Here is a 20482-nt window from a genome sequence, read left to right as displayed (position 1 = left end):
GGGTAGCACATGGCTGCTTATTTATAAAGTTAACAAATGCTTGCCAGCAATGAAGAATGTCATTTCAAGAAAAAGGCAAATTATAGTAGGATGCCACCTGCTAAGTGCATCATTGATACTATCACAAGATGGCATAATATTTGGCAGATTTAACTAGCAGTGATTAGAATTAGTAGTATGAACATTTATTTATTTATTTATACCCCACCTATATTATTTTTATAAATAACTTGAGTGGTGAATATACCTAACATCCTTCCTCCTTCTATTTTCCCACAACAATCATGTGAGGTGAGTTCAACAGAGAGAGAGAGTGACTGGCCCAAAGTGACCCAGCTGGCTTTCATTTCTAAGGCAGGACTAGAGCTCAATTTTTCAGTTTTTAGCCTTTCAGTTTCTACCTGAACACTAGATCAAGCTGACTTGTATATAAAATATTGCAATCATATTATTTTGCTTTATATTTTGACATGATATTTTTAATCTATTCTTTAAGATTGTTACTACTGTACAATTTAACAAACATGAAGCTCATAATAAGAAAAAAGCCCAATTATTTGTGGTTTCTTTTGCATTCTGAATACAGCATTCTTTCATTTTAAAATATTATCATAATAGTATTACAAGGTTAATGATTATTGACCATGTTCAACAAATTGTGAAAGAGAGATGTAAACATCTTTATATCTACATGAACATGTCAGAACAAATGGTAGGGGTGGGTTCCTGTCAGTTTGAACCTCTTCTATAGAAAAGGTTCCACAAATCTACAGTGCCGTTTAGAACCAGTTCCAGCTCCCTCCCTCCACACGTCCAAACACCATCAAGATGAAGAGTAAGAGGAGGAATTCTGGGAGTTGAAGTACACAAGTCTTAAATCTGTCAAGTTTGATATAACTGAAAAGAAATGGCATTATTTCAGCAATATGGGCTATTACAGATTTTATGAAATGAGATTTAAGAATGTACATCAGGATAAATAATAAATAAATAAATAAATAGATAAATAAATAGATAGATAGATAGATAGATAGATAGATAGATAAATAAATAAATAAATAAATAAATAAATAAATAAATAAATAAATAAATAAATAAATAAAACCAACTCAGGAGCAAAGAATACAATCCCTAAAAACTATAAAAGAGAGGAAACAATTCACATTTTAATTAAGGATTTTAATTAAGAATTCAAATTGCATAGAATTATTCTAAATATGATACTGTATTATGAAGCATGATAATAAAGCTTCTAGCTATAACTGAAAGACCTAATCAAACTACCCAAAGAAGCTCAGAAAAAGCTTCTAGCTGTAGGTGAAAGACCTAATCAAACTAACCTACATTTGAAAGAAATACAGAACAGACAAATATAGGTACTGAAGATTTTATGGTTCTGTTTCTAAGAACAGATCCCTATAAACAAGCTAACATAGCGGTCCCCAACCTTTCTGGCTCCACAGACCAGCAGCAGAGATCAGGGCAAAGATTTTGTGCGTGCAACCTAATCCCATGCATGTGCAAATGAAGCTTCACACACTTGCCAACCATTTACATGTTTGTATTTGGCAGTGAACAATCATTAGCCTTCAAAGATAGGCTAATTGTCATAGGACAATAATTTGATATCTGTCTTACATTAAATAAAAGTTGTTACAGTGGTGTTGCCAAGGAGTTCAGCTAGTGGAGAAAAAATCAGAATAGCTTTAGTAAAAGGAATTATAGAAAGAGATAACTATACAAAGGGAAATAAATGTGATTTTTCATTTATATTTTCTGGTAATGATTCACAGCTATTGTGAATATATTATTGTGTAAGTCTATCTGATATATCTGCATATATACTTCAGCCCTAGGTTATTTCCTTGTCTAGTAAGATATTTTCTAACTTCAGGTCATAATATAGGAAAACTATTTTTTTTAAAAAAATCTTGATCTCTTTTCAGTAGATCAGTCTTAACATAATGCAAGTCACTTGCCTTTCCTCATTTAGAAATTTTTTTTTTATAATTTCATTATAGACTGACTCAACATTTGTTCAATGCAAAAATATTTTTAAGGAGAAAGGGAAACTTAGCATATTTTTGTTTCCTATGAGTACAAGGGATCCTTGTATATTTTACTCTGCTAATCATTGCTCATCTCTGCTTCAAGACCTTAAGTACAATAATTCCTTTTAATTAGTTAATTACTTCATTTCATTCAACTGTGAAACAGCTTCTTGTGAGGGAGTCAGACAGAGACTTCTTTGTAAAGTAATTGTCACTAGATAATTCATATATTTCTGTTTCCACATTACTTTGTTGCTTAAAAACATCTGTAAATTGTTAGTACTAGCTAGTGCTTTCCTGACAGCCTTGGCTAAATTGAACAATAACAGTGGCAGATAAAGAATGTACTTATACTCAGTAACTAAATGTATTAAGTGCCCATTGAAGCATCAGTCCAAAGCAGAACATGATTTAAGAAATGAAAAGGTTATTGGGAATATTGAAATGGTTACAAATACTATGCTTCAGTTAGTATTAAGTTGGGCTGGATTGTATTTTATAGTATTTTAAATACACAAACATCACCTGTTAGCATTTTGTTGTTTAATCCTGTTTCACCATTGATTGCTTCACCTGAAATAGAATGTATTTCAATGATTTTCCATCCAATTAAAACATTCAGTTTGAAGGTGACAGGAAAATTCTGTTCGTGCATTTACTGTTTGGTGTTTATTGATATATGTAAATTGCTAGTTTTTGAATGATAAACAAGTATGCAAGTTTGGAATCATAGAAATTTGCTCATGATTTTATCTTGTTTCCAGTTTGTTGATACATAGAACAACTGAAAGCAATCCAAGAAAATAATGGTCCAAATGGTATTGATACTAGCACACTGTACTATTATATCAACTTTGACAAGATGCACAATATATGCAACTGCACTCATTTTTCAGGCACGATAGAGTAAAATTGTGCTGTTCATAGAGGCTCGATGATTGTTAATTATTAAATTACCAATATTGCTCACATTTCTGAAGACCTTAGTAGGAATATTTCCACATATTTTATGGTAAAGATAATGTTTATCAAATCATTACTGTTGGCAACAATTAACTCACTAATTGAAGAGCTATTGAGCTTTTTCAGATAATTCCGTTGTAGACCATTTCTATGTGTAAAATTCTCTATTTATATAAATATAAATTTTATTAATCTACTGTGAAACATATTAAACAGCCTAGACTGTGCACTAAAATGGAAATGTATTAAAATGGTAAGCCTTAAGAAAACAGGATATGAACATGGCTTTGTCTCAGTTTAATCTAAATGATACATTATAGAAACTGAAGTGTTTTAAGTAAATTCAGTAAAACATAAACACATCCTGCAATTATACTAAAAACTAAAGCTTAATATTCATTGCTATGCTACATGTTCCAAACCCTTTTTTTCCACAGGGTACATTCTTTCAGATTGTTGGATCTTTGAAAATATTTCTATATTATTATTTTACATAAGTTTGTTTACTTTAATATTAAAGTATAGTAATTGAGGGAAAGTGAATTGGATCCATCTAAATGTACTATTCAGGATATATGTGCACAGAAATTTAAAACAAATAGCATTTTCTAAAACTAAATAAAAAAGCTTGCAAGGGTAATTTTTTTCTAAGATTTATAGGAATAGTAATAGCAATAGCAATTAGACATATATTGCTTCACAGTGCTTTACAGCCCCCTCTAAGTGGTTTTACAGAGTCAGCATATTACTCCCAACAATCTGGGTTCTCAGGTTGGAATGCTGAGTCAACCTTGAGCCGGTGAGACCCGAATTGCCAAATGGTTGGCAACCGGTGATCAGCAGAAGTCGCCTGCATTGCTGCATTCTAATCACTGCACCACCCCAGCTCTTAGAATCTGGGCAGCATAGTGGCCTAATGGTGAAGATACTCGCCTTCTACTTGGAAGATTGAGAGTTCAATCCTAGGTAGCAGCAGGTATTTCTCTTTTAGGGCACAAAGAAAAAATATCTGCTGCAAACTGCATGATGTCAGGAAAGGCATCTGGCCTATAACTGTTTAGATCCATCCAGTTGCCCAGACTGAGATTACAAGATCATAAAAAGGGAGACATTTTCCATTGACCTTTGAAGAAAATTCTGTATGAGTTCTATATTCTAGTTGTTACCAGTAGAAAAATCCTCTATCTAGAATGTCTTGCAGTCAAATAAAACTTATTTTGAAGAACAATGGAAGATAAATTTTCAGAGTTTATCTTACTTAATTTACAGATATAGATGAATGTCAGGCTATCCCTGGAATCTGTCAGGGGGGAACTTGCATCAATACAGTCGGATCATATGAATGCAAATGCCCTGCTGGTCATAAACAGAATGAAATAACTCAAAAGTGTGAAGGTAAGTAAAATGACTTAAAAAAATAATATACAGTAGTTGGTACCTATATTGCCTTTTGAAAGCATAGATAATGGAAACCCTACAATTTTCATGTCATTTGGAATGACCCCAAATAGCAATTGTGGGATTTCTAATGTTAAATAAAAATAATAAGGAACTTTTAAAATCTTTTAAATGCATATTATGTTCTTTAGACAAAAATGGCATTTGCTTAAAAATACAAATTTGAAAATATAACATTGACATAATTGGAGGCTGAGGTTAAAAAATAATTTTTAAATGGAACTCCCATTTTCAGAGAGTGAGAGAAGAGTGAGAATTATTCAGTCAATAGATGAATATTTATTTTTTCCTTAATGTAACTGATCTCACTCGCAAGTATCCTGTCTACTCCCTTCCTTTCCTGATACGTGCACAAAGCCAGTTCAAACATTGCAAAGGGGCAAAAGTTTTATAGGCCACACCTAGGCAACATGCCAGGTTTAAAATATGACTTTGACATTAATGATCCAGGTTTCTTAAATGGGAGGCCTACAGTTTCAGTTATGTTTTAGCATGCTTAAAATATTTTTTCCTATCAATAATCTGAATAAGTATTGCTATTACATTTTCAAAAGATTGCTAGCTAAAATTCCTTTAAAAAGCACAACATTTACTAAATGTAAAGTTAGTTTACCTAGAAGTACAAAGTCTATTGTACTTCTGTAATTGCATGCAATTGTATATTAGTTTTTATTTTTATTACTGAAAGCTTTTTATTTAGTTACTAGTTATATAGTAGTATTGCAGGAAAATTATAGAACCTTAAAGGATTGCTAATAGTCTCTTACCTTACATTCCATGTACATTTTATAGCAATAGCAATAGCAATAGCAATAGCAGTAGACTTATATACCGCTTCATAGGCCTTTCAGGCCTCTCTAAGCGGTTTACAGAGAGTCAGCATATTGCCCCCAACAATCTGGGTCCTCATTTTACCCACCTCGGAAGGATGGAAGGCTGAGTCAACCCTGAGCCGGTGAGATTTGAGCCGCTGACCTGCTGATCTAGCAGTAGCCTGCAGTGCTGCATTTAACCACTGCGCCACCTTGGCTCACGTAATTTACGTAATTTCTTATTGTCATTAATTAAATGACGTAAATTATTTACGTAATTTCTTATTGTCATTAATTAAATAGATGAACACATACATGTGTATACACAAATATATATGTACACACATACACATACTTACAGAGACATGAAAGGCTTGATGTATATTATATATTTAAACAGTTTTATACAAATATTTCAGTAAGCAGTGACTACATAACACTTCATACATTGCCTCTAAGCAATTTATTATTAAATTTCAAGTGACATCAGATCTTCAATCTATTATGTGATCTGAATGTGAAATTTATCTTTTCAGTATTATTCAGATATAACTTCAATTGATTTTAATGTATCCTACTTCTAATAATAATGAAAAGTTTTGTTAGCTTTAAAAATAGGTATAAAAACATCACATACAAAAAGCATTCATAGTTTGCTTCATGGTTTCAATTTAAATATATATATATATATAATACTAGCTGAATACCTGTGCTCTGCTACGAAACTATGTGAATGGGCTTGATAAATTTGCACTTACAGCTTGAAAATTAATGAGTAGTTACCATCGATCTCTCCTATCCATTTCTCTCCCTCAGGTTTGCTCACAGAATCTCCACCTATCTTATCACCTTCTCTCCCTCAGGCTCCTCTCCAAACTTCCAGCCAGCAGGCCAGATGAGTCACGCGCTGGCCATGCCCATGTCCAAGTTTTCACATTGGGAGGGGGAGTAGAACGTCTAATTCCTTAGCATCAGAGAGTGTTAATAATAATATATAAAATACTAATGCTCTGATGGTCATTTCGAAAAATCCTTTGTTACCAAGCATCTGGAAGACAAGAGGAACATATGTGCCAAATTGCAAGTTTGTAGGCTTTACAGTTCTGTAGATTTCATGATTTCTGCGTGAGTGTTTTCGCGTTTATATATATATATATATATATATATATATATATATATATATATATATATATATATATATATATATATATATATATATATATATATATATATATATATATATATATACGCGAAAACACTCACGCAGAAATCATGAAATCTACAGAACTGTAAAGCCTACAAACTTGCAATAGTCACTGTCTGGCGGTTTCTCTGCCTCCTCAGACTGGAGAGGAACCTCACATATAGACTCTTTCAGTTCTATAAAAAATACGTTGTTATTTATATGAAGACCTCTTACTGTCTTCACCATGTCAAACTGGAATGTCCATAAGCTGCACTGTCTTTGGAAAATTTCCAAAGACTGCATAGTAGTTTTAGCCACTTTGAAAATGGGGTGAGGAGTTCGAAGACTATGCAGATTTAAGCATGTGTAGGAAGCATTTTCTGGAGAAACTAGGTCTGAATAGAAGGCAGCAAAGGCAGCAAAGCCCTGGGCGAAAAAGGTTGATGTGGGGAATTGGGAGAGAACACAGCTGAGTGAATGAATGTTTGCTGGCATTTGGTTTGCTTGCTGGTACACACTGAGTTTGGGAGATAAAACAGCTGGATGAATCAATGCTTGCTGGTGCTTGCTAAAACTTCCCATGGTATAAGAACTATGAAGCTCTGGAGCTGCTTGCCACCTCACTTGTCTCTTAGCTTGGGGCAAGTGTTTGTGGGGTAGTGCTGTCAGGGAGGGTATGTGGAGCGATGCAAAATTACTACATGGGTCAGGGAATATGTGTGGGGTGTGACACAGGTCAGAGACGATACATGGGAGCTGTTTGACTTGGGAACTGTATGCAGGGTTGGAGTAGTTTATTTATATGCCGCCCTTTTCCCTGGGGGGACTCAGGGCGGCTTACAATTCGAAAGGAGGGGAAAACAAACAGATTAACACATAAGACAGTACATCATTAAAAGCACAACATTCATACAATTCGGGTGGATTACGATCTTTAACCCCAGGCCTGACGGGATAGCCAGATTTTGAGGGCTGTGCGGAAGGTCTGGAGGGTGGTGAGGGTACGAATCTCCACTGGGAGATCGTTCCATAGGATCAGAGCTGCCACCGAGAAGGCTCTCCTCCACATGGTTGCCAGTCGACATTGACCGGCAGATGGAACTCGGAGGAGGCCTAATCTATGGGATCTAATTGGTCGAGTGGAGGTAATTGACAGTAGGCGGTCTCTCAAGTACCCAGATCCACTACCATGAAGGGCTTTGTAGGTGACAAGTAGCACCTTGAAGCGTACCCGGAGATCGACAAGTAGCCAGTGCAGCTCGCAGAGGATAGGTGTTATGTGGGTGAAACGAGGTGCACCCACAACCGCTCACGCGGCCGCATTCTGGACTAGCTGAAGTCGCCGAATACTCTTCAAGGGCAGCCCCATGTAGAGCACATTGCAGTACTCCAGCCTAGAGGTCACAAGGGCACGAGTGACTGTTGTGAGAGCCTCCCGGTTCAGGTAGGGGCGCAACTGGCGCACCAGGCGAACCTGGGCAAATGCCCCCCTGGTCACAGCTGACAAATGGTGTTCAAAAGTCAGCTGTGGATCCAGGAGGATTCCCAAGTTGTGGACCCTGTCTGAGGGGTGTAGTATTTGGCCCCCCAGCCTGAGAGATGGAATACTTGCCGAATTAGTGGGAGGGAAACACAACAGCCACTCGGTCTTATCTGGGTTGAGCACAAGCTTGTTAACCCTCATCCAGTCCCTAACAGCTTCAAGGCCCTGGTTCATCACGTCCACTGCTTCATTGAGTTGGCACGGGGCGGACAGATACAGCTGAGTATCGTCCGCATACTGGTGGTATTTTATCCCGTGCCGCCAAATGATCTCGCCCAGCGGTTTCATGTAGATGTTAAAAAGTAGGGGGGACAGGACCGAACCCTGCGGCACCCCATATGTTGGGGCCTAGGGGTCGATCTCTGCCCTCCGACTACCACCGACTGCGACCTGTCCGAGAGGTAAGAGGAGAACCACCGTAAAACAGTGCCTCCCACCCCCACCTCTCGCAGTCGTCGCAGAAGGATACCATGGTCGATGGTATCGAAAGCCGCTGAGAGGTCAAGGAGAACCAGGATGGAGGCGTGGCCTCCATCCCTGGCTCTCCAGAGGTCATCGGTCAATGTGACCAAAGCGGTTTCTGTGCTGTAGCCAGGCCTGAAGCCAGACTGGAATGGGTCAAGATAACTAGCTTCCTCCAAGGACCGCTGGAGCTGAAAGGCCACTACCTTCTCAACAACCTTCCCCACAAAGGGGAGGTTGGAGACTGGACGATAGTTGTTAAGAACGGCTGGATCCAAAGATGGTTTCTTCAGGAGGGGTCTCACCACTGCCGCCTTAAGAGCGGGGGGAAAGACCCCCTCCCGAAGGGAGGCGGCAACAACCACCTGGATCCAGTCCCGTGTCACCTCCCTGCTGTTAACGACCAGTCAGGAGGGGCACGGGTCCAGTACACATGTGGAGGTACTCACAGCTCTCATGGCCTTGTCCACGTCCTCAGGGGCAACAGCTTGAAACTCAACCCAGCGATGGCCTACCAGATTATCCCTTAGTGCCTCGGCTGGATCTGCAGAATTGGAGTCAAGTCCGACCGAAACCGAGCAACTTTGTCCGCTAGAAACTGGACCTAATCCTCAGCCCTACCCTGCAAAGGATTCCCCATATCCCTCCTATTTAGGAGGGAGCGGGTTATCCTGAACAGGGCGGCTGGGCACGACTCAGCGGAAGCAATCAGAGTGGCAATATAAGTTCTTTTCGACGTCCTGATTGCCCTGATGTATTCTCTGATGCAAGATGTTAAAAGTGCTCGGTTCGATTCGGATTTATTGGATCTCCATAAGTGCTCTAGGCGTCTCTTCCGGCGCTTCCTCTCCAGGAGTTCCTCAGTAAACCAAGGGGGCCTCCTGGATCCACTGCCTCGGAGAGGCCGTAGAGGTGCAATCCGGTTAAGAGACTCCATCGCTGCCTAGTTCCAAGCAGCAACCAGAGTCTCCACCGAACTGCGGGCGAGGGTATCAGGAATAACCCCAAGCTCCGTCTGGAACCTCAGAGGGTCCATAAGTCGCCTGGGGCAGAACCACCTGGTTGGTTCCTCCTCCCTACAGTGGGAGTTTGGTCTCCGAAAGTCAAGCCTCAGTAGGCAGTGGTCTGACCATGACAGGGGTATGATCTCACTACCCCTCAGACCAAGATCACAAGTCCACTGCTACAAGAGAAATACGAGGTCGAACATGTGACCCGCTGAGTGGGTTGGGCCCCGAATTACTTGGGTCAAGCCCATGGCTGTCATGGAAGCCATGAACTCCTGCGCTCCATCAGAGTGTTCACCGAGCGAAGGCAGATTGAAATCCCCCAGAACCATAAGCCTGGGGAACTCAACTGTCAGCTCGGCTACCAACTCGAGGAGCGAGGGGAGGGCTGCTGCAACGCTGTTGGGAGGCAGGTACGTTAACAGCAAACCCACTTGACCCTTGAGGTCCAACTTCACCAGCAGGGACTCACACCCGACAAGCTCCGGAGCAGGGATCCTACGAGGTACTAGAGACTCTCGGATAACAATAGCCACACCCCCACCCCTTCTCTGAGTTCTCGGCTGATGGAGCACCTGAAAACCTTCTGGGCACATCTCTATGAGGGGGACTCCTCCATCCGGGCCAAGCCAGGTTTCAGTAATACATGCCAGGTCTGCCCTCTCGTCTAAAATTAAGTCCCGGACGAGAGGAGCCTTATGAACTAGAGACCTGGCATTTAGTGACAACAGCCTGAGACCAGGGTCCTGATTACTCGTGCCATCTGGCCTTGGAGTGGGACTCATAGGGCCGGAAGGAGGGATCTCTGTAACGTAGCGAGCCCTCCTTCCCCGGTAATGGCCAGCCCTAAAGTCCCCGCCATATCTGCCCCTCCCTGTTACGACCGTGATGCTCCGGCCCACTCCCATGTCGATAGTTCCCCCGACCACCCCAATGACCCCCGCATTCCTCGACAGGTCCTCCGAATCGAACATACTCATTCACTCACCCAGGCAGTCCCCACGTAATGATTAAAAACACAGAAATACAACAATAATAGGCAATAAAAAGTGGGATCATTCACTCAATTACATACATATCACATACATATCCCATACAAAAGAAATAAAAAAGGGAAAGAAGAGAGAAAGAAAGGGTTCCTCCCTCTCTTCCTCTCCCTTATAGCCACCTATTCGCTCACAGCGACTTTTGAGTTATCCTGATTTGTTTTGAGATGAAATGTGGAAGAGACATTTTTCTGGATCACTGCATTTGATTTCTTGTTGCTAATGCCAAAAAATGTTAAAGAGAAATACTCCTCTTTCTAGATTAAGGAATTCAATAATTGTTGAACAGTGAGGAACAGCAGTCCACCACAAAGTATCCATTAATTTCAGTTAATCTAAAAATATTGATTATAATGATGGAAGGGTAATCCTTGATTTGTAGTTCAATCTAATCTTCACCAATAATTCTGGTGACAACCAAGACCTGAATGACTGAGAATCTCCATAGACCTTTGCCAGTAATGGCTTCCAAACTTTTGGAATTTTCTTATGAATTGTTAGTAGACATTTCTAAGAGCAACCAAATTCAGAATGTTGGGTGGCTCCTTTTCTGGTTTTATTAATGCATAGAACTATAAGAATAGACTTTTTAGAAGCTTCCGAATATGCGATCATACAGTTTTAAGTGCTTTATTAATAATAATATCAATTCTACTATTAACAGAAAAGAACATTTATTCATTTGTATGTGTCTGCAAAATTATTCTTGTATATTGGTGGAATTATTTATTAGATACTTATTAGATATTCAATGAAAGTATTTTAGCAAATAGATGCATTCTTACTTTATTCCTTTATTTTCTCCTTGGAGGAAAACTGTTTTTCCTGGCAGGCTGGCTTTTTATTACCTTATTCCATAGCTGGGAATTGGCCATCAGTTTTATAGCTGTGTCTACTCCTGTTTTTGATGCCTAGTCCTTAAATATCGGTTCTTACATCCCTGGCCTTGTTAGGACTTAGAACAATGATTAATGTTTTCTCCAGTTAAAAAGTTTCTGTATTCTTTATCCTTGTAAATAGTTACATATACATTTACTTTGGAGGTACTGTAGAGATGATTTAAAAAATCATAGCATCTGCTAGGGGCCACTTCCAGTGTAGCTAATGGATTTATTACTTCTACATCACACATTTTAAGTGAACACAGCAACCTTTGAAAGAGAGAAGTGCAAAATTTAAAAACTGCGTCTAGTAAAACAAGTTTGTCTGAAGTTTCTTTAAACATACTTTCTACATATTTATAATTCAACTTTTATTTTCATGCATTAATGGACTATAAAATTAACTATAGAAACAATCTTCCATATGAATCTGCCTTGAATAAGATATGTGTTGCTCATTCTTCTATATATTCTGCCATTAAGGAGGCTAGGTTTATGGGAATATGGGGCAAGGTTCTTTTCTAGTTTCACATCCTTTGCATAATTCATTTTATAATGAGTTTCATCTTTTATTAAATGATGTTAAATATATGAACACTATTTTAAAGAACTTTTTCTTATTAATTTTAATATATAGATGTTTGTTATTTAATGTATTCTTTTTATTGTATTTTTATTACAGATAACAATTTATATTTGTTTTTTTAATCTATTGTTTTAAAGTTTAAAGTTCTTAAGTACATTTAGTATTATGTGGGGGTTCAAAAATGCTGTTAAGTAAAAAAGTATCCCTCCTGAACTCTACCTCAACATGTTAAGTTATATACATGCCTGTCTTCTGTCACAAATAGATACTTTGTATCAGTGCAGGATTTTTACATAGATAAGATGATCTTTTGTTGATGAGATTTAATATCCATTTATGTTAAAGAAGTGTCTTATCGCTCCCGCCCCCCAGTTTAGCTTTATCCTATATACGGTTTCTATACTATAATGATATTTTGTTACAGTTGCAGATCACAAATTGCATAAGATTTCCTATACTTTATTGAGCTAATATTAATTCTGTAAATCAGATATAAAAGTGCAGAATTCAATATTTGTAGATATATATCAAATAATCAGAATTCCAGCTTGCATATAGAGCCCAATATAGTGCACTCATGGATATAATATTTAATAACATAAATATATTTAAAATAATTATATTTTGTGGACAGTCATTCCTCATTTGTTTAAATCTGTAGATATTAATGAATGCAGCCTCATCCCAGGAATCTGTGATGCTGGTGAATGTTCCAATACTGTTGGAAGTTACATTTGTCTATGTCCACGTGGCTTTGTGACATCCACAGATGGCTCTCATTGCCTTGGTAAGTTACCATACCGCAAAGTACCAATTTTTATTGTCCTTTCTACGGATTTTTCTTTTTTCTTTTCATTTCATTTGTTATTAGTCTCTGGCAATGACGTGTGGTGAGGTTTATGGCTGGTGAGGCAAAAAGAAAGAAAGAGGCTTTTGGCCGCTCCGGCGCTTTGTCCGACTCTGACATGTCGGAGTCGGACAAAGTGCCGGAACGGCCAAAAGCCTCTTTCTTGAAAGCGGGCACCGGGAGGGAGATTGAAAAGGACTGGCCTTGGTGATGTCACAATGTAAAGTAAAATCTCCTCTCCACATTTTCAAGCCGTTCGCAAAAATGCCCCATTCCAATCCTTCAATGCTGCAATCCTGGAATATGTTGAAGGCTCGAAATGGGGCATTTTTGCGAACGGCTTGAAAATGTGGAGGGGGATATTTCTTCCTCTCCCCCTGTTCTGAAGGTCAGCACAGTCTGAAAACAGGATAAGAGACAAAATCCCCCCTCCCCATTTTCAAGTAGTTTGCAAAAACGCCCCATTCCATGCCTTCAATCCTGCAATCCTGGATAATGTGAAGGATCGGAATGTTTTTGCAAACTGCTTGAAAATGAGGAGGGGGGATTTTGTCTCTTATCCTGTTTTCAGTCTGTGCTGACCTTCAGAACAGGGTGAGAGGCAGGAATATCCTCCTCCACATTTTCAAGCCGTTTGCAAAAACGCCCATTTCAAGCCTTCAGTGTGAATATGTAGGTGAGAAGCCACCTCTTATAGGCATGAAAATCCATACACTTGGGACATTGGAAGAAACCCTGTGAGGAGATGATGCTGCCAAAGTGCAGGAAATCTCACCCGCCCGCCTGCAGATTGTCCTTTCAAAGAGGAGTTTCGGTGGTTCCACAAAGAAAGTCAAAGACAAAAGGCTCTTTTTGCACCATCAAGGAAGCCAGTCAAGACAGCTGTTTTTAAACCTGGGATGCCTCGTAAACCTTAACACTCATATGATACGCACGCCCAGATGGATCAGTTTTCACCTGCAGTGGTTTAAAGTAAACAAGATACCACCAATAGCCTTCCCCACCCCCCACCCTCACCCACCCCATACCTAGCGACTCAAAAGCCCTGGTGAAGCCCCGAACCCGACTGTTTCTCGCCACTGCTAAGCTCCACTGCCTCGCCCCCCGCCTCCTCCGATGAACAATCCTCTGCTTTCTTCAGCTCGGACAGAGCCGGGACACCCAAGCTGCTGGTGGCGGCGGCAGCGGAGGCCACCTGAGCGGCCATGATGCCCCCTCCCCAGCCAGTCAGCCCAGCCAGCCCATTCCTCCAGCTGCATGGCGAGCTCCAGCGGGCTGGTTGTGGGTGCGAGGGGCCTGGCAAAAGAAAGAAAGCACCAGCCCGCCAGCAGAGGTGGGTAAAAGACCCGCCTCTGCTGGCGGGCTACCCCTCTCTTCTCAAACAAGCTGCCATCCCTGCTCTCCCCCTTCCCTCTCTTCTCAAACAAACACTCTCTCAAATTGAGAGAGAGTTTGTTTGAGTGAAGTGAAAAAACAAACACACACACACACACAGAAATTACTTACAATAAAAAATACTTACAAATTACAATAATTTTGAATTCCTCCCCCCTCCCTCCAACCCACATACCTTTTCCAGCTGTTTCACAGAGGATTTCAACTCTCCTTTTGTCTGCCATGATGAAAATGTAAAAAAGGTAAAAAGAAAAAGGCAAGAGCTGCTGAAGTAAGGCTGGGCTAGCTGCCAGAGTCCCAAATGAATGACTCTGCTTAACTGTTTTTAAAAAGCCTCTTTAAAAAGTGCCCTCTACAGGAGGAGGCAAGAGAACCACGTGCCTCATCTACATAAGGAATTTTTCGCCTTCTAACCCTTGCTTAAATCTGCTCAAGTGATCATAAAGATAGACTAAATGAGGCAATTGGTTCTCTTGCCTCCTCCTGTAGATGGCACTTTTTTAAGAGGCTTTTTTAAACAGTTCAGCACTAAGCAGAGTCATCCACTGTGACTCTGGCAGCAACTACCTCAGCTTTTTCCTTTTATTTTTTTTCTTTTCATGATGACAGTGGTGAGGCCCTGCCTCCCCTGTCTCCCCTGACTGCATGTCCCTGGTCTCTTGAGTAACTTTCAAATCTTTGCCCAATTCTGCAGTTGAAGTTACTTCATTCTGAAGATCTTGTTCAGAGAACATTGTATCAGATGGTATGCAATATTGTGTTCTCAATTATTTTGGGAAGTGAAAATGTTATGGTCTTACACACTTTTGCCTTTTTTCTACACTTTTTTTTGTAAGATATCATTTTGTACTCTTTATCCTATATCAGAAACCAACTCAGCAGTGGATATGCTAGGTATCAAGTTAGTAGCTCAAAGGCTTCAGTATAACTTGGTGAGATTTTCTGCACTAAAAGGAAAAATTAGTGAATGTAAACAAGTATCCATCATAAAGACAGTGTGGAGGCCAAGAGAAGAAATCCAAAGCTTTTCTTCTTACAGGGGGGTAGTTCTTCAAGAGGGCACAGAAATTCTGAGAGTAAATTCTGAGGCACTATTCTATGGTACTGTTCCTCAGAAACTGCCATCTATCTTACTGTATATGGTTGTCAATTCTTCTAAACAATAAAGATACACTTTCTGGTCACATTTATCATGCTTTCCTTGAGAGTCTAGAAGGCACAATTAAATTATTTATCACAAGGAAATTTCTATGTACAGAAGGGTGCCACAGACCTTCTGTTACAGATGCTTGCTGATCCATCCAAGTGATCTAGATACAAATACAAAGTAGCAAATTCACAACCCCACGTTAATTTCCAGCCACAAGATTCCTGAAAATAGCCACATGACAAACCTGATAATGTAAGTCAATAAAAGATGTACGAAATAAAAGTAGTTAATTTGCAGCATATTTTAATCTAGTCATCATTTCAATTAGTCACCATTAGTTTTTAATGTTTTTAATAATAATTATTATTATTTGTGAAGGATTATTTTTTAACTTTATTGTACACTGCCCAAATTTGCTTGTTTTGGGAGATGGATATATTTTACGGTTCTAGTTAGTTTTTAAAGTACTGTATTGGGGTTTTTGAGGAAAAGGGGAGGATTTGTATTTATAGAAAACTTTTCTATATCATTCAGAGTCACTTTGTTAGAAATGGGTGACTATACACCACTAAATGCTATAACTAAAAAAGCAAATCATTTCTTCTCCCCCACTGCGAATTGCAGTGAAAAAGGAAAAGTTTGAAGTAGTGCTTAAGTACGGAGTCACTTGACTGATTTGTGGTGTAGATATAAATTTATTTGCATACTTTTGTCTTTTTTTGTCTATGGCCTTCCCAAATGTTCTTATAGCTATATTCACAATAACAGCAGTCATAAATTGCAGATGGTAGTGTTGCCTGTTTCACTGATTATATTTATAATAGTTAAGAAAATATTTTTACTAAGTGCTCCATTAATAATTTTTTTAAATTAATATCCAGATCAAAGAGCAGGTACTTGTTTCTCCAGTCTGCTGAATGGTCGCTGTGCACAAGAGCTTCCAGGCAGGTTTATCAAGATGCAGTGCTGTTGTGAGTCTGGACGGTGTTGGGCTCTTGGATCCATTCCAGAAATTTGTCCAGCTAGAGGCTCTGGTAAATATCTTAGCGTGTTAAATTTACTAGAAAAACTCATTTTAATATCAACCCTGAAACAATGAAAAGGCTTACTTTAAAGTATTTATCAAATTAAGCCCCACTGCTTCTGATTTATTATTGATTGAGCCAGTTTTTCCTATAGTTATTTGAAATAATTCTTTAAAACAAAATTTGTTTGAGGGAATTATTTATCATTTGGATTTAATGAAGCAACTTTCATTTCATTTCATTGTTAAATTAAACTGATAACAATTTTTTATATCTTCATTCTGTTGGATCTTCGAAGGGTGAACTTACATACAGAAAGCATCAGCCAATAGGATGTTTTTGAAATAAAAAGTAGCAAGAAAATTTAGTTAAATGAGCTATTTGTCTGCATACAAAATTATATTTTCCTATATTGCATTGTATATGTAAGAGTTGTTCTATATAGAACTCCTTTTTTCCCTTTAAGCTAATTGAAATACATCTTTAGTTAGTAGCTCATTGACTTGCTGAGTAGGACAACATTTGTAGTGGCTGATGGAGAATATTGACGTGGGAAATAATTCAGAATTATACTTCATTTTAATGTTGCCTCTATTATCTGCATCTATTATGTAGATTTGCACTAGCTTTTATTGTTCCTTTAGTTATTTTATTTACTTTGATTAGAATAATCTTTTCCGTATTAAAAGCCTACATAATTTCCTGAGAAATGTTGACTTAGAGTGTAATTATATTGGAGGTGTCTTAAATTTTATCTAAATGTTCACAGTTATCAATATTTATCATATAGTGAATTAAACTAAATTGATAACTAAATAAAATGTATACTAGATACTATAATAAAACGTTATACTAGATCTACTCAATAGTTACTCATTTTTGTATGTAAAGAATAGCAAATCTTATAGTAAAATGCTGTTTTTCAACAATTGATGTCTGTATGCATGTTTTGAAAAATATGTGATCTTATGATTTGCATTTTTTGGAAAAATGTGATTATAAATGTTTTTAATTTTTGTAGATGAATATCGTGGGCTTTGCATAGATGGCATTCCTGTTATAGGAGGTTCCAGGCCTGGTGGCACAGGAGGAAATGGCTTTGGCCCAGGAGGAACAGGATTCATCCCTATTCCTGGTGGAAATGGGTTTTCCCCAGGTGTGCATGGAACGGGAATAGGGACTGGTGGTCAAGGTCCCACAGGAAATGGCCCCATCATTACAGGACTGAGTAAGTCGCTTCATTGCATAATTATAAAACTGAAAGCTCTTATAGTAAACTTTTTAATACCTTCTTTTCTGCTTCATGCTTAAAACTAATAGGGTTTTTAATATCTACTTTATCAGTAAAATATGGCTAACAATATAAACTTGATTTTTTTCAGTTCTTCCTATTGCTTCTCAAGTTGCTTTACATTCCCAGGATACTCCTATTGCACTTATGAGTCATTCAGTATGTGAAGTATTATGTGTCCTCATTTTTTTTTAAAAAAAATCATCTTACATTTTAAGTCTATGCTCACAATCAATGCTAATTTAATCTTACGTAAAATTTCAAATTCGTTATATATTCTAAGTAATTTTTGATTTAAAAAACATTAATTGATCTGCACTTGGTCTTTCCATATTTCATGCATTATGGGCTCTATTTCCATTTTCTTCCTGATAGGGAACCTGGCAGTGACATCCACACTCTCTAGCTGCTTTCTTTAGATTAATGAAAGAAGTAACCCAATATAAGCTGTACCTCTTTTGGGCTTCTGGGAAAACACAGATAGCACTTACATTGCAATATTGTGATGCTGCTTTCATCAGTCCAGTGGAATCTGATTTCCATTTCCAAAACTCTAGATTTCTTCATTGAGGTTCAACCAAGTTATGTAAGGAATGAAAAATGATGAATCTCAACATTATGCGAGAGAAATCTGCAGTTCTGCTTAAATTAAGAAGAAACCAGCAAAAACCAATAGGAAAATACATATGTGCAACTAGTCACTTGGTGACCAAAGTTAGGATAGTTGCTCCCAACCTACTTATGACCTGGTTTCAAAGTTATACCCACTGCAGTGCCCCTGTTGTCATTCACCCTTATGACTCACTGCAGTATGTTGCAGAGCTGTACCCATAGATCTCCCTCACCAATCCCGGCCCATTGGATAATCTGCAGACTTTTTCCCTGCTCCCAAGCTAGTCATTCAGGGAGCCTCAAGTCAGTTGCAGAGGTTACCAATGTGTGCAAAGCTGTTGAAGCTTCCAGGCCTTGGTCTTGTTTCCTAATCAGCCACTCAGCCACCTAAGGCTTTGCAGGGTCCTGGAACTCAAGCCAGTTTCAGGACCCAGCAGCATTCAACTCATCTTTCTTTTTTTGCAACTTCTGAGAGAGGCACCCAACAGATGTAAAGCTCAGAGGAAGACTTTTGCAAGCATGTGCTTTTCTTGAAATCCTTTGGAAATCTCAATTTTTAAAGAAAAGGGAACCTCCGTAACATGAAGCCTCCTTTGAAATGGAATTCTCTATAGGATTGTGAGAATACCACTTTCTTTCACAAGAAATTCCTATATCCATCAAAAAGAACTCCGGAAATAAGTAACAAGCCCTTACCTTGGCTGAGCTGTTTGAAACCCTTGTTGTCTGGTCAAGTGTAATTTGAAATGTTTCCAGCATCGTCCTACATTCCATTCTAAGAGATATTCCACAAATGCAGTTGACTTCAGAGAATGTTGAGTTCACCTAATAACACAATATTTTTTATTTAATGTTTAAAAACAGTACTGTTTTTAAAAAATAAAAACTTTAGAGGTAATAATCCAAACTTACTTTATGTCTTTTTATAGCAATACTCAATCAGACAATAGATATCTGTAAACATCATCCAAATTTATGTTTAAATGGGCGTTGCATCCCAACAATTTCCAGTTACCGGTGTGAATGCAATATGGGATATAAGCAGGATGCCAATGGAGACTGTACTGGTGAGTGCAACTTCCAATTTCACCTTTTTTCTTATTATATCCTTCTTTAAAAATCAGACTTTTAGAAATGTCATGTTTCTGATTCTCGTGCATTTTTGCAAGCTCTGATCTATCTGAAATGTAGATAGATATGTTTTAGATAATTGATAACAACATAATTTTTATTTGTACTTATCTCACCAACATAAAACCTTCAAAAGACGTATCCAGCAAAGGAAATGTTTTCTGTTTCTGTACAAAATATATATAAATTAGTAACATACTTGCTAGGTAAAAATAATTAAGAATATAAAGATCTCCACTAGCCCTTTGCTTCTCGAGACATTTTAGAGAAAAATGACAGGAAAGCATTTGCAATATCTAAGATAATCAAATTCTTGAACAAGTTCATATAGGAAATATATACTGAATTATTAGAATATGCTAAGAAGCAACTCCTAATACATATTTCAGTTACAGCTCCAAATTTCTAACTATATGTTTATGAATTCATTTATAAAATTCCATAGAAGCATTGGTTGTGAAATAACTTGCTTTTATGGACAAAACAAATACTGTATAATAAATTCCCATGTAAGTTAAAATATTAAAGAGAGTACTTGGGAGGAAAGTGTTTAGAAAACACTGAACAATCTTAAGGTAGTTTGAGTAGTATGGCTGGGAAATTACAAAGATGTCAAAACACAATGTGATTTCATACATTTTTTTTTCTGGATAGGTTTTTTTTTACTTAAAAGACAAGGAAGGTTTGATCTTATTCTGTATTCATTGATCTGAATAGAAAGAAAATATTATTTCTGTCCAATTCAGAGATAAAGTACTATACATATATAGTGTGCCTCTTTTTGGACTTAGCACACATACTATTTTTTCTAAGCATACTTTAGAAATTTAGAAGTGGTACACTGCCAAACAAAGCATTGGGCTAGTCACATGTAATCTTTATTTTCAAAGAATATCTAAGGAGCCATTATTTTTTGTTCCATAGTGCTTCTTGGCAAAAATACTCTTGGGGAAAAAACGTGCTGGATTCTCTAATAACTGCAGTTTGCTCTGCAGAATGCTAGTTGCTTCATTTACTTTAAAAAAAATAATGAAGC

General features: G+C 38.0%; 1 protein-coding gene across 1 annotated transcript in view; it reads left to right on the top strand.

Moving 5' to 3' along the window:
• FBN2 (fibrillin 2) overlaps nucleotides 1-20482 on the top strand; it is a 123978-nt gene that overhangs the window by 20236 nt on the left and 83260 nt on the right. The window contains exons 7-11 of the mRNA XM_087715879.1: nucleotides 4284-4409; nucleotides 12657-12782; nucleotides 16269-16421; nucleotides 17434-17640; nucleotides 19245-19382. Of these exons, the coding sequence (XP_087572005.1) occupies nucleotides 4284-4409; nucleotides 12657-12782; nucleotides 16269-16421; nucleotides 17434-17640; nucleotides 19245-19382 (750 nt within the window). The remainder of the gene's footprint in view (nucleotides 1-4283; nucleotides 4410-12656; nucleotides 12783-16268; nucleotides 16422-17433; nucleotides 17641-19244; nucleotides 19383-20482) is intronic.

The sequence above is a fragment of the Thamnophis sirtalis genome, unplaced genomic scaffold (assembly GCF_051295495.1).
Source record: "Thamnophis sirtalis isolate CommonGarterSnake01/CBP01778 unplaced genomic scaffold, rThaSir2_p1.2 scaffold_5, whole genome shotgun sequence".
NCBI lineage: Eukaryota > Metazoa > Chordata > Lepidosauria > Squamata > Natricidae > Thamnophis > Thamnophis sirtalis.
The sequence above is the reverse complement of the archived record's forward strand: the minus strand, read 5'-3'. Positions and strand labels throughout refer to the sequence as shown.